At 34.9% G+C, this 20,995-nt stretch overlaps 1 protein-coding gene across 17 annotated transcripts in view; it reads right to left on the bottom strand.

Moving 5' to 3' along the window:
* Positions 1-20,995, bottom strand: part of LOC138315899 (FH1/FH2 domain-containing protein 3-like) — a 134,773-nt gene that overhangs the window by 18,025 nt on the left and 95,753 nt on the right. For 15 of the 17 annotated variants that reach the window (XR_011207553.1, XR_011207551.1, XR_011207552.1 and 12 more), the window contains 10 exons: positions 14,382-14,449; positions 13,961-14,066; positions 12,265-12,359; positions 10,024-10,135; positions 6,168-6,262; positions 5,797-5,940; positions 5,586-5,647; positions 5,094-5,261; positions 4,230-4,756; positions 687-1,768 (listed from right to left, as the gene is read on the bottom strand). Coding sequence is in view for 14 of the 17 variants with exons in the window: in XM_069257245.1 (XP_069113346.1) it covers positions 687-1,768; positions 4,230-4,756; positions 5,094-5,261; positions 5,586-5,647; positions 5,797-5,940; positions 6,168-6,262; positions 10,024-10,135; positions 12,265-12,359; positions 13,961-14,066; positions 14,382-14,449 (2,459 nt within the window). In the remaining 3 variants the exon portion in view is untranslated. Of the gene's footprint in view, positions 1-686; positions 1,769-2,812; positions 2,969-4,229; positions 4,757-5,093; positions 5,262-5,585; positions 5,648-5,796; positions 5,941-6,167; positions 6,263-10,023; positions 10,136-12,264; positions 12,360-13,960; positions 14,067-14,381; positions 14,450-20,995 lie in introns of all 17 variants that reach the window. The other 2 variants (XM_069257242.1, XM_069257244.1) reach the window with 2 other exon arrangements.

The following is a 20,995-nucleotide window of genomic DNA, read 5'->3' on the forward strand; positions in this document are numbered from 1 at the left end:
CCAAACCTGATAGGAATCAAAATTTCTATGGATATGGGCAGGAGTAAATAAAATTAACCAGGAATCTGATACAACAGGAAATAAGGGGAAAAGTTATCATAAACACAACAAATATAAACATGGTAAACAAAACAATAACATTTATAACTCTATCCCAAATCTACAACAGAAGTTAATTTTAACAGTGCTTCCTTGTCAAATGTTCATCATGAAAAGATTTAAGAGAATCTTGATCGTTTGAAATTATTCCTTTGAACTAACAAATAGCCAGTGCCATTAAGATAGTTCCTATACATGTTTTTTGAAAACATCATTCATTACCGTTAAGTATTTTATGTTGATAGCTGATACATGATGAACACTTTAAAAAGAAACCATAAGAAAGAAACCAATAAAGAAAAAGAACCAAATAGAATATCTAGAAATCTACCAAGCCAACCAATGAACAATGATGCATGATGGGAAATATCACATGATGAACAAAATCCTTTTTTACCAAGCTTTCTTATTTCAAAAGAATAGCTGTTTTACTAATAGCATATAAAGGAGAAAGCTGAATGTACAAGCATGTACAAAGTACATACATATCTAGACAAGCAGCAATCACAATGAAAATATCCCTATGTGGCTACTTATCTGAGATTGTCATAATCTTATCTGCTGTTTATCACAATTTGATTACTGACCTTTTGCTTCATATCTGATGCTCTTGTCTCAAACAGATGTTCCAGTTTATCAGGGTCGACTTTGACCTCTACAATGTCTTTCCAGATTGTCTCCCCTTTGGTAGAAGGATGAGGCATTTCGGGTTGAACTAACCTCCAGTGGAGTTTCATTGTCTTTTTCTTCTTTTTAAGAGTAGCACCAGGAGCAGGTGGCAGTTTTACATTCAAACCAGGAGCTGGACTTCCCATCATCCCAGGGCCGGGAGGTGGGGGTGGGGCACCTGGTGGGGGTGGGGGAGGTGGGGGTAGACCACCAGGGGGAGGGGGTGGTGGAGGTGGGGGCAGTCCCATACCTGGCATAGGAGGGGGTGGTGGGGGTCCACCACCCATACTGAAGGATGGGGCTGCAGGAGCGAACACATCACAGTCATCTTCTTCGTTGAGATCTGTAAAGTCTAAATCTTTGATTTTTAAAGGTCTACGTAAGCGTTTGCACATTTTGTCCCATTGTAGGTCACTTTCAGTTAATTTCACTTCAGGAGGGGAGGTAGGAGTTTGGCTAGGTTTGGGAGGTTCTTTTACCACAGTCTGCCGTGATAATTCACCCTTGGCCTTACTGATAAGTCCACTGAGATCCCCGGTGGGACGAGACACTTCCTTGGGCCCTATCTCTGCCTCACCATTAGTCGTAAAACGGTTTATATTTGTTGAAACATTGTCTTTATCTTCAGCCTCGAAACCTTCCACAGGCACTCGCTGTATTGCATTGCCTATGTGACCTTGCTGAAGATTTTCCTTTCGCTGTGACAGACTGTCGCCCTTTATTGATGGATGACGTTTGAGCATGCCTGGCTCGGGTTCAGGCTGTGGTTCAGGTGACTTTTCAACATCTTCTTTCTTTGTCTGTAAATATTTGGCCCAGCGACTATTGCTGGAGTTAGAGGACTGTCCAGTGGGTGACACTGCATTACTCATGCTATCGTTAATTGCATTGTTTCTCGACTCAAATCCATTCTGACTCTTAGACAGATCACCATTACTAAGGTAACCTGATTCTTTGGACAGATCTGGCCGCGAGTAACCATTTCTCATCTGTTGGTCATCTGAAGAAAGAAACATTGAGCAATATTAGATAAAAGTTTACCAGAACTTCAACACACATAAATAATAAAATATGGTAGATTATCAGGTGAATTTGAGTGCCTATGAGTTTCATAGTGCTATAAGTAGTATCTATATTGACCACCACCATCACCTAAACTAGCTTGTAGGAGAACAAAAGTAACCCATTTACATCTTCATTTTCCATTAATCTAAGACTAGTTTTAGAAATATTATTCACAAGTTTTGTCTACACCATATGTTGGCCCTACTCAAGGTGACCCTCAACTGTCTTTTCACATCACAGCTTAAATGTTCTTTCAAAATCTTTTGAAATCAAAGATGCAGACAATGTTGAAGAAAGTTTAAGCTGTAAAGACTTTAAGTAAACCTAACTTTACTAGTTATTTTGTACTTGTAATGCTATAAAATATAGACTCTAAGCATGTTTCATGAACACAAGACATCATTTTTTTTTATTAAAAACAAGTGAAACAATTTAAACGAGGATATGTATAAAAAAAATTAAGAAATTATTGTTGTCATTAATTTTATCCAACCATTCATTAGGCTCTCAATTTTTATGCTGATTTCTCTCTTTTTATTTATCATATCAATATCTATGATCATTAAACAACATGCCAGGTTTTGGGTTGTTCTGGGAGAAAAAAACCACCGACAATACACTTGTACCTAGCAAATGCCCCATATATAACAGGTTGGTTACTATAACAAAAATATTGGCAAATAAATGTTGTAAGTAGCACCCTGCAATTTGCAGCCCAGATATTATAATTATGATATGATCTACACTAGCAAATAAAATACTTGGCTTATATTTGAAAGCTGAAGCTAAATACTACCTGAAAATAAAATTTTGATTGATATGAACCTAATTCAGTTTCATTCAGTATAAAATCACATGATGTTTGAAGCACCGCTGACAGAGAGTAACATGAGTTAATGCCCTTGAGTGATAAAGTGCTGTGATGTCAGAAGAACATGTGAGGGCCCTAACATCCTAACAGTGATTGTGTACAATGTACCACTACTAATTGTGCTCGATGAAGCAGAACTGGACATAGATGATCGATCGCCAGCATGATTGCGCCCTTGAAATCGTTGTCGTATTCGTTCTAATTCCTGCTCTTTCACAAATGATCTCTGTCTTTCCCGCCGGTCTCGTCGCGTACGAGGGACATCTGTGGGCAAACATGCCATCAGGTTAGTATGACACACAGAAACAAACTCAAAAGTCACATGTCACCACTAAAGCCGCTGTTGCTAGGCAACCCCGATGTTACAAAGTTCACACAGTGCTGATGAACCAATCAGAACAGAAATTGAAGGAAACATTGCAAGTTAGATAAGGACAGGTAACAAGGCACAAAAGGCCCGTCACTGTCAACAAGAAGGATGAGCAACATAACAAAGCACTGTGATCACAACCAAACATTCCTATAGCTTAGAACCAAAACTTAGAAAACTGTCTAGCATTGATTAAAATATTTCTGCAGGGCAAAATATTATTGCTTTTATTGAAATTTTGCCATTTTCATCCAATTTATAAATTACAATATTAAATTTAATAAGATGGCAACAGTTTCACTACAAAATTTGCCAATATTTTTGGTGACAAGTTTATGAAGACAAAATATTACATCCATTTGAATCATAGAAAAAAAACTTAACATCCTTCAGTACTATCAGTTTTTAATGACACAATGTGAATTCTGACATCATTGTAATGGTGTTAAGTGTAGGTTGTGATCAACAAGCGCCTGTAAACACCAAGTCATGCTTAGACAGCGTCCACAACAGGTGTTGGTGAACAAGTTAAACAAAAGTAAAAATTGTGGTTATCATTCTTCAAATCAACAAATATTTCAGATTTTCAAGGTCAGACTTTGAATAAAGCACTTCCAGAATAATTTTAGCACCAAAATGAACGTTTTTTCTCTGATTTTCGCAGTCACATTTTGTTCAAAGCATTTCATACAAGAACTTTAGCATAATAATAAATAGCATCTTAAAAAGCACATGCATTAATGAAAATTTCAATGTCACATAATTTAAAATGTATATATATTAAATAAATATGATCATTCCAATGTCATTTTGCCATTTATCATAAAAAGTTAATATGGGAGAAAAGGCGGCAAATCATTTCAGCAGGCAACATAGTAAAAAGAAACTGGAAAACAAAATCAAAATCGCATTCTTCAAACAAAGAGTCGCCAGGACCTTGATAGAGTAACCACAGATACTCCTCAAACGCTAGTTAATTTTTACGAGGATCACAGGCATACGCGGAGGTCAGACAAGTCATCTACGGCTTGTCTCAGGTAAGATAGGAGTCTAACGGACGGACTATGATATACTTTTAGGGCTAATTTAGGGAAAAAATCTCTGGTCTGCATCCATTGGGTTTGCATGACAACAAACTTGAAATAATTTACGAACCTAATATATCTGAATGTTCGTTATGGCTGTCCGATTCACCTGAAAGCTTAGTAGCAGACTCATATTTGGCTGCAAGCTCTGCTGTTACATAGTCATGGACACCACTATTCTGAGTATCCGATTCATCTGAAAGCTTACAAGCGGATTGATCCGATTCATCTGAAAGCTTACAAGCAGATTGATTATCGGGTGTGAACTCTTCAGGTTCATACTCTTGTATGCTTTCTAGCTGCGAAGCTGTTTCGTCTGAAAGCTGGGAAGCAATCTGCGAAAAACTGGCTAGCTCTTCTCTCAAATAATCTGGAATATTTTCACTGAGAGAATCTGAATCAGATGAAAGCTTACATGATGACTGTGTGTTTGGCGTGAGCTCAGCTGTGCCGTTAACTTGGATATTTTGCGGCATTCCTGGTTTATCGGGGGGTCTAGCCTCCTCTACTGTTTGTTGTAGTTCATCGAGTCTTTGTCGTCTTCGTCTCTGTTCTGGGAGCTTGTCGTGTTGTTCCTCTGGTACTAGTAGACAATGACTAGGGAAGAAAACAAATTTCATTGATTAAATAATTTTCAATTTTCCAAGTCAAGCTTAAAATTTCTTTTACCCTGAGATTATTTTCAGCAGTCAAAGTGAAGATACACTGATGATATAAAACAATGAAGAAAACGGAAACAGTTAAATTTGAGTCACAATTTTGTTTATTCATCACCTCTGCATTGTTTCAATGCTTCATTACATTTTACTCCCATTCTACACCTGATAACTGCCTACCTATCTTCACTGAAAAGAAAACATAATCTAAAAGTCCTTATTCATTGAGCATAAAAATGCCATTGATTGAATATCTATTAGTAAACCTAATAACTCACTCTTTTGACTTTTGTTTGACCTTCATGTATTCCTCCGCTGGGTTGATTTCCTCGGCAGGTAAAGCTGGTACACTCTTTGATTTGTTCATCTTCTTTGGGCCAGTTCCCATGGAGAAGCGGCGGCTCTTCCTCACACTGTCCTGGTCACTCTTCGTCCTTGGTGTTCGTCTGTCACATGTAAAATCATACTAATGATGGAATGAAGCTTTTTATGATACAAATAAAGATCAAAATAATCAAGCATGATACTTAGATAAAAGTTTCACTGTAGTTCAAAATCATAACAAAAAGTTGCTAGTATATTAAACACAATAAGTTAAATAAGTTATTTGATATATATTTATTTTAAAAGTTCTACATCTAGATACTATAAGTCTTTGGAGTTTACAAAATGATTTTGAAATGATCATTAACTATAATTAATAAACATCAAGACAAATTCCAGCAATGGGAGCTTCAGTCATCAGATTCTAACAACAAGTTTGTACAAACCGTAAGCTGTCCATTTGAGACATGTCTGCATCTTCTTCCCCATCCTCATTCCGTAAGGCGGCCTTGAAAATATTAAGTTTTGTCATTAATATAACATTCTTAAAGCAGATTTTTTTTTATCATCTTCATTCATTACGTGTACATTGGACATGAAAATTTTAGCGAAATCTAACAAAATTACATTCAGATTTAAAAGTTAAAAGAAACATACCTCATACACTTGGAACTGTGTCAGAAGGTCAAGGTCAGCTCCATTTCTGTTCATGTAAATGCGTGTGATTTGTTCCATGCCTAACTCTTCTAATGCATCTGTTACATCGTAAAATGTGTCCTGGTCTGGGATAGCGTTCAGTACCTGTGACCAAATCACAATTAAATTCAATGAAAATCATTTATTGATTTTTTTTTCTTTCTCTGTATTATTTCCAGAATTAATGAAAATGATCAATTATTCAGAAATCAAATTCAATTTATATCAGCATTTGCTATAAATATATGATGTACAATAGCAGACAATGAACCATGATTTTGATTTTTTTTTTCTCACAAAGGGAAATAACTCTGTCATGCCTAGACGTTTACCTTATTTATAAGTGTCATGGAGTAGATGAGGAGTTCTGTGTCTCCGCCATCTTTCTCATCCAGGATCCCAATGATGTTTGTCCATGGCATTAAACCTGATGGTAAAACAAAATACCCATGTTAGATATTATTACAACACAAACAGTATTTATATAACAAATTTTATAGATGTAGAGGAATCTAGCCAAAGTTCAAACTTCATTCAATATGCCATAATCTATCTATCATTTATTATTAAATGTGTCTATCACATCAGTTAGTTTTATTTTGTACCAATATTCTTGTGCAAATGATTTAGGAAAGACACATGTTTCCTATTCTTATTTATTTGTAATTTTTTAACACTGCATGGGCCTTATAAAATTATACAAATTTTCTAGTCTAAACATATATTTTGATACACATGTATAACATATATTTTGATACACATGTATGTACTATCTTTGGTGGGTTTTTTGACAAAACAAAAAAAAAAAAGATAAAAAGGATCGAAAATACCTCAAATATTTTCTAACATTTTTTAACCACATACCCAACATGTATAACAAAGATTCTAAAGGTATGTTTTCATTGAGTAGATTAACTGAATAGATAAAATTTGTCAGTATCAAGTACCCTTCCCAACTGTTCAAGTGTCACATACTATACCAATTCTAAATTTAGAAAACCAAATAAATTGTTTACTATTCAAGAAACTTGTTTATTTATGGAAACAATAAAAAAACCTCACAGCATACATGACTTAGTTTGTGGTATTCAGTGTGTCAGGTAAGACAAACTCTAACTGACGAGAAGCCTTTGTTTTATAAAACCCCAGCTATTGTCCTTCAGCACTAATGGCATTGTTTTGGATAAAGAACGCGTGGCTAGATGGTGTCAAAGATTTGGCCATGAAATTCCATCTGGCTCTAAAGGACATTTCCGAGGACCACTACGGAGCTAATTACGGCCACCTTAATGACAAATTCTACCATTCCATTCACAAGATCAGTTGTATCTGTACTAATTTTAATCAGGCTTATATAGCTGTTTTATAGTAAGCCTGGAGTAATAATGTTATATCTGCCGATCAAATGAGGCCAATCAGATCAGATTGTCTGATGAACTAAAAACAGACAGAGGTCTGGGAATCGAAGAATCACGACCACCCGAGGGCTTTAAAGGTGTGCGTCCAGGCGTGGTGCGACCAGGCGTGGTACAAGATCAGGTAAACCTGACATGGAACATGATCATTGAGATCACCTCTGGCTGTACCAGGCAGCCCGAGGGTCATCGGAGGGCTCCAGTTACATGTGTCCAACACTTGGTATTTAAATGCTTATCAGGCCCCATGAGGATGGATAACATCATGTTGACACAGCCGATGGCCACTTGACAATACAATAAGAAGTGTTGAGATGTCACTAAATCTTTTGTATGGACAGTTTACAATTTTACAAGAAAGGATCTACACATCCAATCTGATTCCACTCTGGGTCATGTTTACTTTACAATAAGGCGTTCAACAAGACGAGGCATCAAAGCAGACTCTCCACTGTTAACAGTCTAACAATAAATACGACAATTGGTCTGAAATTACCCCAATTTCATTGGCCCTTATCTGCCCATGTTTACACAAATCTATTGTCAGGTTTTTTTGACATCTTTTTACAATGGCACTCTAAATTCCTCATGCAGTGTATGTGTTATACAATTGGAGCTGAATCAAACATCTCCAAGTAAATGTTTACTTCGGATTCCTGATCAACATCCATATGGAATTGGATACATCCTGTCTTATCTCCCAGGTTAATCAGGAAAGACCGGCTTTAAAATAGCAACTGTGATGTTTGAGGGGTAAAATTAGAAACCATTTGAAGATAGAAATCTTGGCATGAAGTTCTGATGGCCATACACTACCTATACAGAAAGCCTTCGAATCTCAGTGGCAGAGCTACTTAGTGTTAAAACAGACCATAAGTTTTGGTGTCTTGTTGTAATTCAGAGAGTTCTCAGTACATCAGATAATGTACTCTATATATTCATCAGTAATTAATAATGAAGAGGGGACGCATACAGTACAGCCGGGGGTAAAATACGATAGTTTTCATTAGTTTGATTATACAAGTGCTCCTGTTTACTCAATCTAATGTAACAATATAGAATTTCATCTTTATATAACACAAAAAGTCTGGCTGTTGTTGGACTTTTTTCTGGCTTTCTCATTTCATTAATGTTATTATTCATTAGCGGTACTCTTCCTGTGATTTTGATTCCATGCCAACACCCCTGGCGTTAGATGCACACTGTGACTTAAGTTTCTACCTTTTACCCTATACAATACCTGTACTTACTAACACTTTTTATCTCCTACCATTATATTAACATAATGAAATCTCCATATTTAAGCTTGTGAAATCTCATTTTTCCTTACTTTTATCATTTCGTCTAAACTCCTATCCATTACTATGATTTTAAGCTATCTTTGTATTACGTATAACAACATCACGCAGTGATTATTAAGTGAACATTTGTTGGTAAATAAATCACAAAGCATTACATTCTGACACACATATATCACCTAGCTAATTAGGGGTCATTAAAGCTAATTACTGTGACAAATGTACTTAGACTTCTGACCTTCTGTATTATTCATAGGCCATATACTGCCACTAATGTCTTACAATGGTATGAAAGTGTTCTGACATTTAATGCAGTTTTGGGGGATAAAGTTGCTGACACGATCCCCCACGGGACAGTGTTATTACTGGTGATTTACGTCTGATCTGGTGACGGGGACTTGCTGAGGATGCTGATCATAAACAACGTGGTGACAATCGTGGTGACAGTCGGGAGCCGATTGTGGTAACTAATGGTAGGATGACGTTAAAGTGTGTAATGACGTACAATTTGAATAATGAGATGTCCCCCATCTTGTGTGTTCATACACAACATTTAAACGTCAAGAGAAAAATAAGAAGACTGTAAAGGCAAGTAAATAAACATTTGGATGTGCAGTACACAGATGAAGGATTTATCTAATTTAGGATGGCATTAACTTTTGTTGAATTTCGATACTCTGCTACTTTCTCAGCAGTAATATTGCCAACTAATAAGATAAATAACGAAGCCTTGAGACGTCCACACCTGGCCACAGGTAGAAATGTAGCACCTTTCGAACACAGGTAACACAATAGGTAATTATGTCTACTCAGGCGAAATAAACACTAGCTCATAATTCGGCCATTGTAATTCAATCCCCTTTATCAAAACGATAGGCTTTCATTCTGAGGTATCACACAGAGCCACTGGGAAACATTGCTTGTCCTGAACTACACGATTTCAGCCTGGTTGGGTTTGTGATAGGTGACAATTACTTCGGAGTGTTTCATACTGTCAACGACCTCCGAGAGGTGTAAACGGCACTTAAGTTGATTACCTGTACAGCGACATACAGATTTATTATAGAATATTTAACTTGATGTATTCATCTGATGGTCACGGCCAATTTCTACATCAAATCAATCGTCAGACTGTGGGAAAATACCTGTATTTATTTCTTACCTGTTATAATACCTGTATTTATATCTTGCATGATATAGATTTCTTGATATAATGTTTTGAAGTTTTATTTAAGTCTATTTAGATTGTAATTTTCCAGTTTCCATTAAATGATAACTTTACCCTTCTGCTGGTGTATAATTCAGATTCGTACATGTTTATGCTGCTGATAATAAATCAAAGGAACCATGAAGACTTATCAAAATAAAAAATTGTATACAAGGGCAATAACTCTATAAATATTGATACAATCAGTTGTTTCAATCACCTTATTTACATCACATGCAAACTATCAAATTAGAATTAACAGTCTTACCTCGTTTGCGATCCACCTCGTTGACAGCTTTCAGTAGCAGCATCGTATTTGTCTCTGTGTATTCCACAAACACAAGTAGCAACTTTAGGGACGTCTTCACAACCAATCGAAACTATGGAAACAAAATTTTATAATCAATACAACCAATCAAAACTGAGAATACAAAATTTTACCAATGCAACTAATTGAAATCATCTAAATAAAGTTGTGATCTGTACAACCAGTTAAGTTTAACACATTTCTTAAGTCGTTGCCTAAAAACATTCTAAAAATCTTCCAACTATATACAATGAAATCTACCAGAACCTTTTCTACATTTTACCACACAAAATAGAACATTAACTGGAAATACTAAGCATAGGATTCTATACCATCATAAAGCTTTTTCTGCTCCCTGCTCAATTATTTTTTTACTTTTTATATAAACGATATACATTAAACATATCTATATAAAGAAATGAAACAATCTATAAATTACAGAACAGATGAAATATTAATTGGAAAATTTCCACACATGAATGGGAAATACAACTTAATCTTTTTAAGGTAACAATGTCCATAAGCTAAATTCAAATGTGTTTCATCAATCTTGAATAGTGACTCTAAGCTAATTCAAAGTGAAAGTAGAGAAATTTATAAATTGAAAGTACGGCTATTTTTTATGAAGATAATCAACAATGTAAGATCAATATTCCAGTTTCTCTTTCCAATGAAATAAAAGCTTACATATATAGTAAATCTTGGCATTCTGTATTCTTTAACAAACATTTTTTATAAAAAAAATCTCACAACCGACAATGAACATATAAGCTGTCACATCAACCCAGCCAGCTAGTGATGTGCAGTGAAATCCCTCAGTCTGTCCAATAAATAGTCATCCCATAATTTGTTAGTGAGTGGTACATCCGTTTTTATGTGGGAAAATTGTCCTATAACTTTGTTTCATACTAAATGGCATGCATTGTAGGTAGGTAATTATAATTATATTCGTGTTGTATTGTTCTAGGTCTCTGCACTTAAAGCATGATTCAGTGTAATACTAAAACAAACCTTCTACTGTATACTGATATTGTGGTTTATAAAACTGATAGTACTGGTAGGTACTTTCTTCTTCAAGTATGGGCCTTAACTAATTTTAACCACTTATAATCTTCTATTTTACCACAATTTTTAGTCTAAACCACATTGAACTGTTAATAACTTGTTCAGTAAAATTCCTTCATAAGTAGAAACTGTCTGTAGGATGTAAGTACCAAGATGTCATGCTTCGAATTACCATATACAATGTAGTGAGTTATTTCAATTTCATCGGATATTGTAATTTTCGTGAAAATTAAATTTTCTTCTGAATTAATTGTTCTAGTGACCCAAGATCAAAGTGAAAGTAAAGTTATTTATAACCCAAAGTACAGCTATTTATAAATAGATACAACTAAATAAGAAATAACACAAACCACTGTTTGTTTCCTTAATAATAGTTGATGACATATTGACAAACAATAGATTTAGGATGAAACAGCTTAACGATGTGCAGTTTAACTTTTAAAGGAGCTATATTTTTACATGTCCTTTTCATCGTGAGAAAGGAATGATTTTGTGATGAGAAGAAATCCTCGTAACTGTGGAGGGTGACACTTTAGGTAACATCACCCTGTGGTCTGGCGTAGAGTCGGTACACTTTACAACCACTCATCCCTTAACGATACATTTGAACTCTTCCAAATCCACAGCTTGAACAGTTCATGGTGAAACTTTAGGGGTGAAGTAGTTAAATACCTCCTGGAAACACGCCAGCTACACAAAGCAACCACAGAGCTGACCTAATTAGTGTGCACCTGTAGAGGTCAACGAAGGGAGACTACTCTGTGTTAATGAACGGAGCAGGTCAATCTAATTATCTTTTTATAGTTGAGTAAAGCAGTCCCCTGTTTCTATAGTAACCAAAATTTCTGTTTTCATCTATCCTATCAGGTAACATAGAGGCTGCCATACAGGATGTCTCATTATATTGCCCCCTAACACAGGACTTGATGAGTAATTTTGATACAATTATTACCCTCTGATAGGGTCAATAGGTGGATTATTAACCCATGTAAAAGATATCAATTACATTATTTCTATAAGTTTTGCAACTTCAGAAAATCAAACATATTTTAAGAATTAAAGTGCACAAAAGATATTATCTTTCCTAGAGAATATCTGGTAAGATTGTGGTTAAAGGGCCCGAGGAAAAGGTTATACCTTTGATGCGAGTAGGTTATACAGCCACTGGATGGTAGCATTGTGGTTGATAACTCCATTCATACCGTCCACATACAACATCACCTGTCCCAGGGCTGAAAGTCATTAATACAAGATGGTTAATGTCAGCACGAAAATAAATGTGAGAATGGAGACAACTGTGAATATAATCTGAATTCCAACTTAAAACATGGAAAATCTCGGCATATAATCTGTCAAAACAAAATATTAATTATACGTGAACTATGGGTGACGTGTTCTTGCATATTTGTGTTTATTCCATTTCAGTTTTATAAACTGCAGCAAATTTTTTATTCAAGTTTGAAAATAAACCTTTGATAGTTTTATTTTCTACTTTTCTCCACCTGCATTTAAACGTCTTTATTGCATGCATTTATACTTTTAAGATTCAAATTCCCTATTTTTGCTGGTTCCCATTAAGAGCTTTTTGTATGGAACATTAAAATCTGGGTGAAGTCAGTCAATTAAGCAATTAAGCTGATTTATCATTAACATTTATCAATGAAAAAATACTCTTATAAGTTAATTCAAAAGCCCCCAGGTACACATTATAGGATTAACATGTAAGATCTAGGCCAGTCAGTCCATTGATGACATACAGGTCGTAAACTCAATCCTGGTACCCAAAGTACCATTAAAAGAATACCTTTAAAAGGAAATGTTTTCATAAATCAGTTGTCAGGCATTCTTACTATAAATAGTACTTCAATATTTTCCTTTTTTTTTCAATTTTATTTTGCCTTTTTGCTGTAGGTTAGGGGTGTAACAAGTATTTTGTCTGACCCAGTTAACAAACATCATTTGGACTATGTTATACAGTGAACTTATTACACTCCTGTAATGTGTTAAGCCTTTTAAGTTAAGTTGATCCCTCAGGGTTCGAGTGTTTTTTATAAGTAGGTCTTTATGTAATGTTTAATTACTTACAACATTGACCATTATAAAACAGGTGGAGATTATCATGTAACACATAGGTGAGAATCTATTATAGTCAGCCTTATGTTAGTGTAGACAAAAACACTACAATAGAAATACTGCCTGTTACATATGTACATACACTTCATCAGTTATAGGTATTATAGTTATATAGTCTTTAATATTCCATAATCAGATACTGTGAAAAGGTTTGTTGATGAAGAGAAGCCAGAGTACCCAGAAGAATAACAATGGCAAATAGCCAGTACATTGCAACTGCTTGTCCATGGGTCTTGATTTAGCAACAAAGAGCCAGAAGTAGACTGATAGAAAAACACCATAATAACCCCCCCTTCCTCATCATTAATGAAAACCAATGTCAAAGTGGGAGTCTCTAATGCTAAATTGATGTTTAAAGAATAAGAAAATAAATGCAAAATAGAAAGCTTTCTTAAAATCATATTTCAGTAATTATAATACTAATCATGTCACATGATGAATACAAGATTTCCCAAAGTGAAAATCCAAATTTCCTTTAATGATTCGATGTTTAATTGACATATTATCTTCATCAAAAGTTGGTTATTCAAATAGCCTTATATTTAATTGTTCTTATCTAGAAAGAGAACATCATAATCAATAGCAAATGGAATCTTTGATCTTTAAATCAAATCATCAAAACCATACATCAATCAAAGAAGAATCATAGAGCTACTTAATTAAAAGATATTAGAATGATCAAGAAAGGGAGTTAACTCACCTCGTAAAATGTAGTTTTGGTAGTTCTGATCCGCTTCTGACCCGACCTTGATGAGACAGTCAAGGCCATCATTGTTAACAAACTCGTGGACAAGGTCTTTGTCATCCTGGAAATACAGAAATAGCAATTCACATGTTTTATTAATTACAAATAAAATGGTCTACAACTTCTGATATGATCTTTTTAAATATAATGTTTCTCAATAAATGTATCTAATCAGTACACAAGTGTCATTTTGTCATATTGTCAGTGAAAATGTTGTAGTTATCTCGAACTGGAAATCTGACACTTGGATGGTTTGATTTTATCTTATTAACAGATAAGGCCTTACAGGCAGTTTCCAGCAGCCACTTTACATAGCTAAGATAGTCATCCATATAATCCATTAGATAATGAATTTATTCAATCAGTGAATTTATACCTGGAAGATCTGCTTGAGGGAGAAGAGTGCTCTTCGTAGTTCTCTTCCATGGGAATTCAAAAGTTTTTCTGTAAAGATAAAATCAAAAGATGAATACTGAAGTCACAAACAAAGATTAAAGTTCTTATTAAGATGCAGATAACTGTGTGTAAAAGCTAAATACATTGATGTTATATGCCCTAAAAGGTATGACAAGATGTCCTTGCACTTGTTAACATTTGGTAAAGTGACATCTGCAGGATACTACTGTATGGGAATACCCTACATATTGTCAACAGCAACAGAAGTACGACAGTACTACTACTGTAACAAACTACACCACTCAGACAAAACTAACAATACCTAAAAGTACTGTATTATAATACACATAGTATATATATATATCGTTTGGTAGGATTTTTATATAAACTTGACATTCTGGAAGTGAATAATTTTACAAAATACTGTTTGAAAATTAAACGACCAAATGATTTACAAATGTAACAGCCTGTTTTTCAATTTTTGAACAACTCCTGATATGAATAAATTCTGAACATAACAAAATGTGTGAGGGTACATATATAAGGAATACCAAATTTTAATATGTTGATGTGCTGTTTCAGCATGTTGATGTTTCAGTATGTTGATGTTTCAGTACTTTATTGTTTCAGTATGTTGATGTTTCAGCATATTGATGCGGTGTTTCAGTATGTTGATGCAGTGTTTCATTATATTGATGTTTGAGTATGTTGATGTTTCAGTATATTGATGCGGTGTTTCAGTATGTTGATGTTTCAGTATGTTGATGTTTCAGTATGTTGATGTTTCAGTATGTTGATGTGGTGTTTGAGTATGTTGATGTTTCAGTATGTTGATGTGGTGTTTGAGTATGTTGATGTTTCAGTATGTTGATGTGGTGTTTGAGTATGTTGATGTTTCAGTATGTTGATGCGGTGTTTGAGTATGTTGATGTTTCAGTATGTTGATGCGGTGTTTCAGTATGTTGATGCGGTGTTTCAGTATGTTGATGTTTCAGTATGTTGATGTTTCAGTATATTGATGCGGTGTTTGAGTATGTTGATGTTTCAGTATATTGATGCGGTGTTTGAGTATGTTGATGTTTCAGTATGTTGATGTGCTGTTTCAGTATGTTGATGTTTCAGTATGTTGATGTGGTGTTTGAGTATGTTGATGCGGTGTTTCATTATATTGATGTTTCAGTATGTTGATGTTTCAGTATGTTGATGTGGTGTTTGAGTATGTTGATGTTTCAGTATGTTGATGTGGTGTTTGAGTATGTTGATGTTTCAGTATGTTGATGTGCTGTTTGAGTATGTTGATGTGGTGTTTGAGTATGTTGATGTTTCAGTATATTGATGCGGTGTTTGAGTATGTTGATGTTTCAGTATGTTGATGTGCTGTTTCAGTATGTTGATGTTTCAGTATGTTGATGTGGTGTTTCAGTATGTTGATGTGGTGTTTCATTATATTGATGTTTCAGTATGTTGATGTTTCAGTATGTTGATGCGGTGTTTCATTATATTGATGTTTCAGTATGTTGATGTTTCAGTATGTTGATGTGCTGTTTCAGTATGTTGATGTGCTGTTTGAGTATGTTGATGTTTCAGTATGTTGATGTGGTGTTTGAGTATGTTGATGTGGTGTTTGAGTATGTTGATGTTTCAGTATGTTGATGTGCTGTTTCAGTATGTTGATGTGGTGTTTGAGTATGTTGATGTTTCAGTATGTTGATGTGGTGTTTGAGTATGTTGATGTTTCAGTATGTTGATGTGGTGTTTGAGTATGTTGATGTTTCAGTATGTTGATGTGGTGTTTCAGTATGTTGATGTTTCAGTATGTTGATGTTTCAGTATGTTGATGTGGTGTTTCAGTATGTTGATGCGGTGTTTCATTATATTGATGTTTCAGTATGTTGATGTGGTGTTTGAGTATGTTGATGTTTCAGTATATTGATGTGGTGTTTGAGTATGTTGATGTTTCAGTATATTGATGTGGTGTTTGAGTATGTTGATGTTTCAGTATGTTGATGTGGTGTTGGCCCACACCAGATAAATAGCCTGACCCTGTGTGGTTACACCAATAAATAAAGAACCAGTGTTTATTCTACCCTCCACTGCTAGTCAGGCTGATAATCAAAACATTCAGGATCACCATACATACGAAGTTAGCTTCCTATCAACCAAAGGTCAAACACTAGACAATGTTCTTTATTTAAAATATTTTAATGATGCTATGCTTTGATAAGGCAATGGAACATTTAACCACGGCTAAGTATCTGCTATGTCTCTATATATCTAAAGCACGTTTTCTTTCTTGAAAACATGAGAAACAGTCTGGTCTATGTTGTTGTAGCCATCTCAAAAATTAACACATCAAACAATGCTTCTGTCTGGATTGTCAATGCATGTCCTTGCAATATTGCAAAGTTTTAAAAAATGTTGGGGAAGTTAACCAAACTTGACAATAACTGGGACTGTAAATGTAGATTATAAACACATCTGTTATTCAGTTTAAGGGGTACTTTTATCCTGACTTGAAACCATCAAGTGTATATCAAGGGTCATTCTAGGGAGTAAACACAAATTGGTCAATACACTCAGGCCAAGGAGATGCAGTACTGACCATTATCACTCTTATATGGGCCTGATTAAATCCTCCGACTTAGAATGGAGAGGTCAGTAAATCTCTATATAACCATCAGGATGTGGTCATTATAGCTATATAGTGTGGTGTTAAACACTGAGTAAAGATTAGGGCAGGTGTATAGGTGATAACACTACAGGATATGGTCCCTCTAGTGTTACCCATCAGGTCACTAGAAAACTAGTACATCTCAGAATGATCAACAATAGTAACCAATGCACAAAACTCATTTATATTGCTATATGGTAGAGAATGTCAAGATGAATCTGATCTAAATAGTATGTACTTTGGGAAGTTCATACTGCAATGAACCTTATTATGTTGAATTCAATCCAATTTCTAGTGGTCTTGTGGTTGATGGATATTAAAGTAACATCCAGTAAGTTTATATCATTCTGGAAGGGTGGATACGCCTCATTTCTTTTCCATTTGATCTATCAATTGGTCACAAGTACAAAATCATATATAAACATATAGGCCTCTCCTGATGGAATCTCTCTACATATTCAATCTGGCTTCCACAGACTAAATCATCATTAAGCATCCATTATCCAAGAGATTAGAACGATATTATAGATACAGATGAGTAATGAACCAGACTGCACTGTAGCAGTATGTGATGGTATTCCTCTCTATAGGATAGCCATCATACCACAGCTGATAGACCCGTGTACACTAGACCTTGTGATGCTGTTTTTAATGTTTAAGTTAACCAACAGACGGAATCTCACGAGAGAAAACAGCAAATGATATCAGCAGGATCAGGTAAAAGACATAAAGGAATAGTTTGGGGATTGAATACATGTTGTACATCCTATGCACACTCGCAGAGCTTCAGAAGAGCTTCAGATTTAGAAACAGTGAGACTAGCTGGCCAGCATCCAAATGCCATGTAGGATACAATGTACAGTAGTCTTTATAGTAAGCACCCAATAGTATTACTACTTTAATCAAAATATCGTCTAAACATGTAGCAAATGAATCAATTACTTCAATATTGAATTCAACTATTAAAACTATAACGCACCAATCAGAGAACTGCATGATTCAGTTACGGACCAATCGGAGGACTTGTTACAAATCTCAGGATCTAGATATTCTATCACACTGCTGGAGAGTTTGTACTTTGGTAATTTATCAGAATGACGTTCAGACTGCCATTCAGACTGCCGTTCTTGATATATTTTTACAACATGTACAAAAGAAATAAACATCACGATGACATCATACCTTTTAGTTATTAAGATTAGGAAACACACAGAGAGAAAAAAAGTAGTCGACCTTGGGTCACTTAACCAAAACAAACTTAAAGAAAATGTACTGGGTAACATAGCTTATATTACATCATCAATAGACTGTAAACAAAAACATCTCAACGATTGTAAACAAATCAACAGCACGCAACCAGGTTTAAGAGATCTGCATATGTAAGGCTAGTTATTCCAGCTGATTTCACAGCTAGGTCACCCCATGTACAACACAGAGTCTTTAAATTGTCTACAAAGAAATTGGAATACTGCAGACTTACTAAATTACCCCAACTGTTTATTTTGGGAATATATCCTTATTACATGTATTGTTATGAGATGTTTGGAAAAGGCATAGGATCTTTAAAATGGAAACATCTGCCGTTAAATAATGTACAGTACAGTATATGTATCTGGATGGTAATATTGAAACCAATCAACTCTTCACAAACATTGGGATTCAAGTTACAAGTTTTACCAAACTATATACATGTACAAACTAAAACATGAACATTTCAGAAGCTAATTAACATGTGTATGATGCATTAATGGTTTAATAACGTTTATTTATAGTACAAACGGTCTATTGTGTTGGTATGTGTACCTGCTTCTAGAAATGTTTGCCAATTTCAGCTGTGTATTGTATTTTCATCACAGACATTTCTGAGCTAAGATAATAGTATACTGATGCAAACCTAACAAAAATAAGCTTTTAAGAAAAATCCTGACTCTAAGAAGTATTTTCCGGAGACATTCACCCCCAAATAATTCAGGTATAAGTTGATGTATCCGTCACATTTCCTTCCACTTTCTTATCAATTTCATCTTCAGCCTTGAACCTCTCACCTAAATCCTGCTTAAAGTTTGTACAACCTCACTGTTTATACTATATACACAAAATAAACATATTTGTAAAATTTGACAAGCATAAAATACTCATGAATTTGTGTAAAATTAGGGCAGTGTCAATGAATAAATCTGAAATTCACATTACATGAATGAGGTAAAGATTAAAACAAATCAACAAGCTTTCATAAGGCAGCTCAAAAACCACATTACCCCTGCTCATATATATCTGATCGAACATTAATTGACTTCTTGAAAATTTAACTTGGTATAAGAATCTGTCCTTAGTTTTTTAAACATTGCTACCAGCTGATGATAAATTACAGAATCAACTTCATTGGCTTCATTAAGACATAATTTAAATAATTCTTTATACTATTAATTAGAGTATACCACTAATTACAATTAATTAATGGTTTAATCAACTGCCATTAAAGACATCACACCACACATAGAAACATGTGTACCATGGTACTTTATTACACAAATCAATACATAATTATACATGTATAATACATATTAATCTGGTATTGGCCTGCTGGCCATCCCAGACCAGTGGGTGGGCTTTACTTAACAGTTCTATTTAAAAAACATAAAATTATCAACAAAGTTGGGCTTTTCTAGGACATATTGTAAGATTCCTTGTTTCAAATTAGGGGAGATAATCTTTCAGCATTTCAATACAGCTAAAAATGATTCCCAACATCTGGCTGATAGCTGCCAGTTTTACAGAGAATAGAATTCAAAGGCTTATTACCTGTAAAATAGTAAAGATATGTGGTTGACTGGTACAATGCTAATAGACATAGCTATTGAATGAGTGTCAAATGGAATCCCTACAGAACAATCAGGACCAATGCCTGTAGACCGTTCTGTGATTGTTGGGTATGAGCACTAACAGACTTGTGATTACGTAACAGTAACACTATTAACGGTAGATTATATTATAAGGATACCCAGGAAACAGATTCCAAGAGGATCACAAGAGCAGCTGTGTTAACATGTGGTTGTAGTGCTTTAAGTCTGATTGACACCAGCATATGGTACTAACATAACAATTCTATAGTTATTGGTATTTAGAGTGATTCAGTCTTTAGTACTCTCTGTATCACCAGGATGCATCATCACTAAGTTGGCATCCTCTTCGGATTCCAGCGAATGCTATGTCTCAGACACTTTGTGAGAATCCTCAGGGTTATAACAGTAGACACCCACACAAATCACATAACAAAGCATTGGAAACAAAAAACAATGGATGTAAACAGAAACAGAATACATTACGAATGGTTCTGTTGACAGTGAGCATATGTGCCTGTTATCACAACAAATGAAAGTGATCTGCTGACATCACCCTAAAATTTGAAATACAAGTGTAGATTGCAGTCAAAATGATAATCTTTTGTCAATGTGAAAGATTAAGAAAAACAAACAAATCTCAAGGACAAAACTGACACTTTCAAGATTATAATGGTATTTTAACAAGTTTCAATATCATTTTATGTTTCTCTACACAATTGCCATGTTGAGATTTGAAAAGTGAAGTTATTAAATAGAATCGCATGACAGTGCTTTTCCATGTATCTAACCTTCAAGATTGTGTACACTAGTTCTCTAGCACTGTTGTGAGTGGGGAAGCCAATATTGACCATGAATTTAGCCTTTATAAGTATATAATAGGTCCCACCACTACATACTGGCTATGTTAGCACCTCTATATAAAGGCTGACTGGACTAACAGATTACCGACCTGAGAGCTACCCGGGGGTATTTCCTGTCGGAATGTTATGACGCCAAGTAAAACTCTTACCCAATAACATTACCATTTAGTTTCGACTTACATTGGACTTCGTAGATTAAGTGACAACAGTACAGTAGTCT

Source organism: Argopecten irradians, chromosome 2 (genome assembly GCF_041381155.1).
Source record: "Argopecten irradians isolate NY chromosome 2, Ai_NY, whole genome shotgun sequence".
NCBI lineage: Eukaryota > Metazoa > Mollusca > Bivalvia > Pectinida > Pectinidae > Argopecten > Argopecten irradians.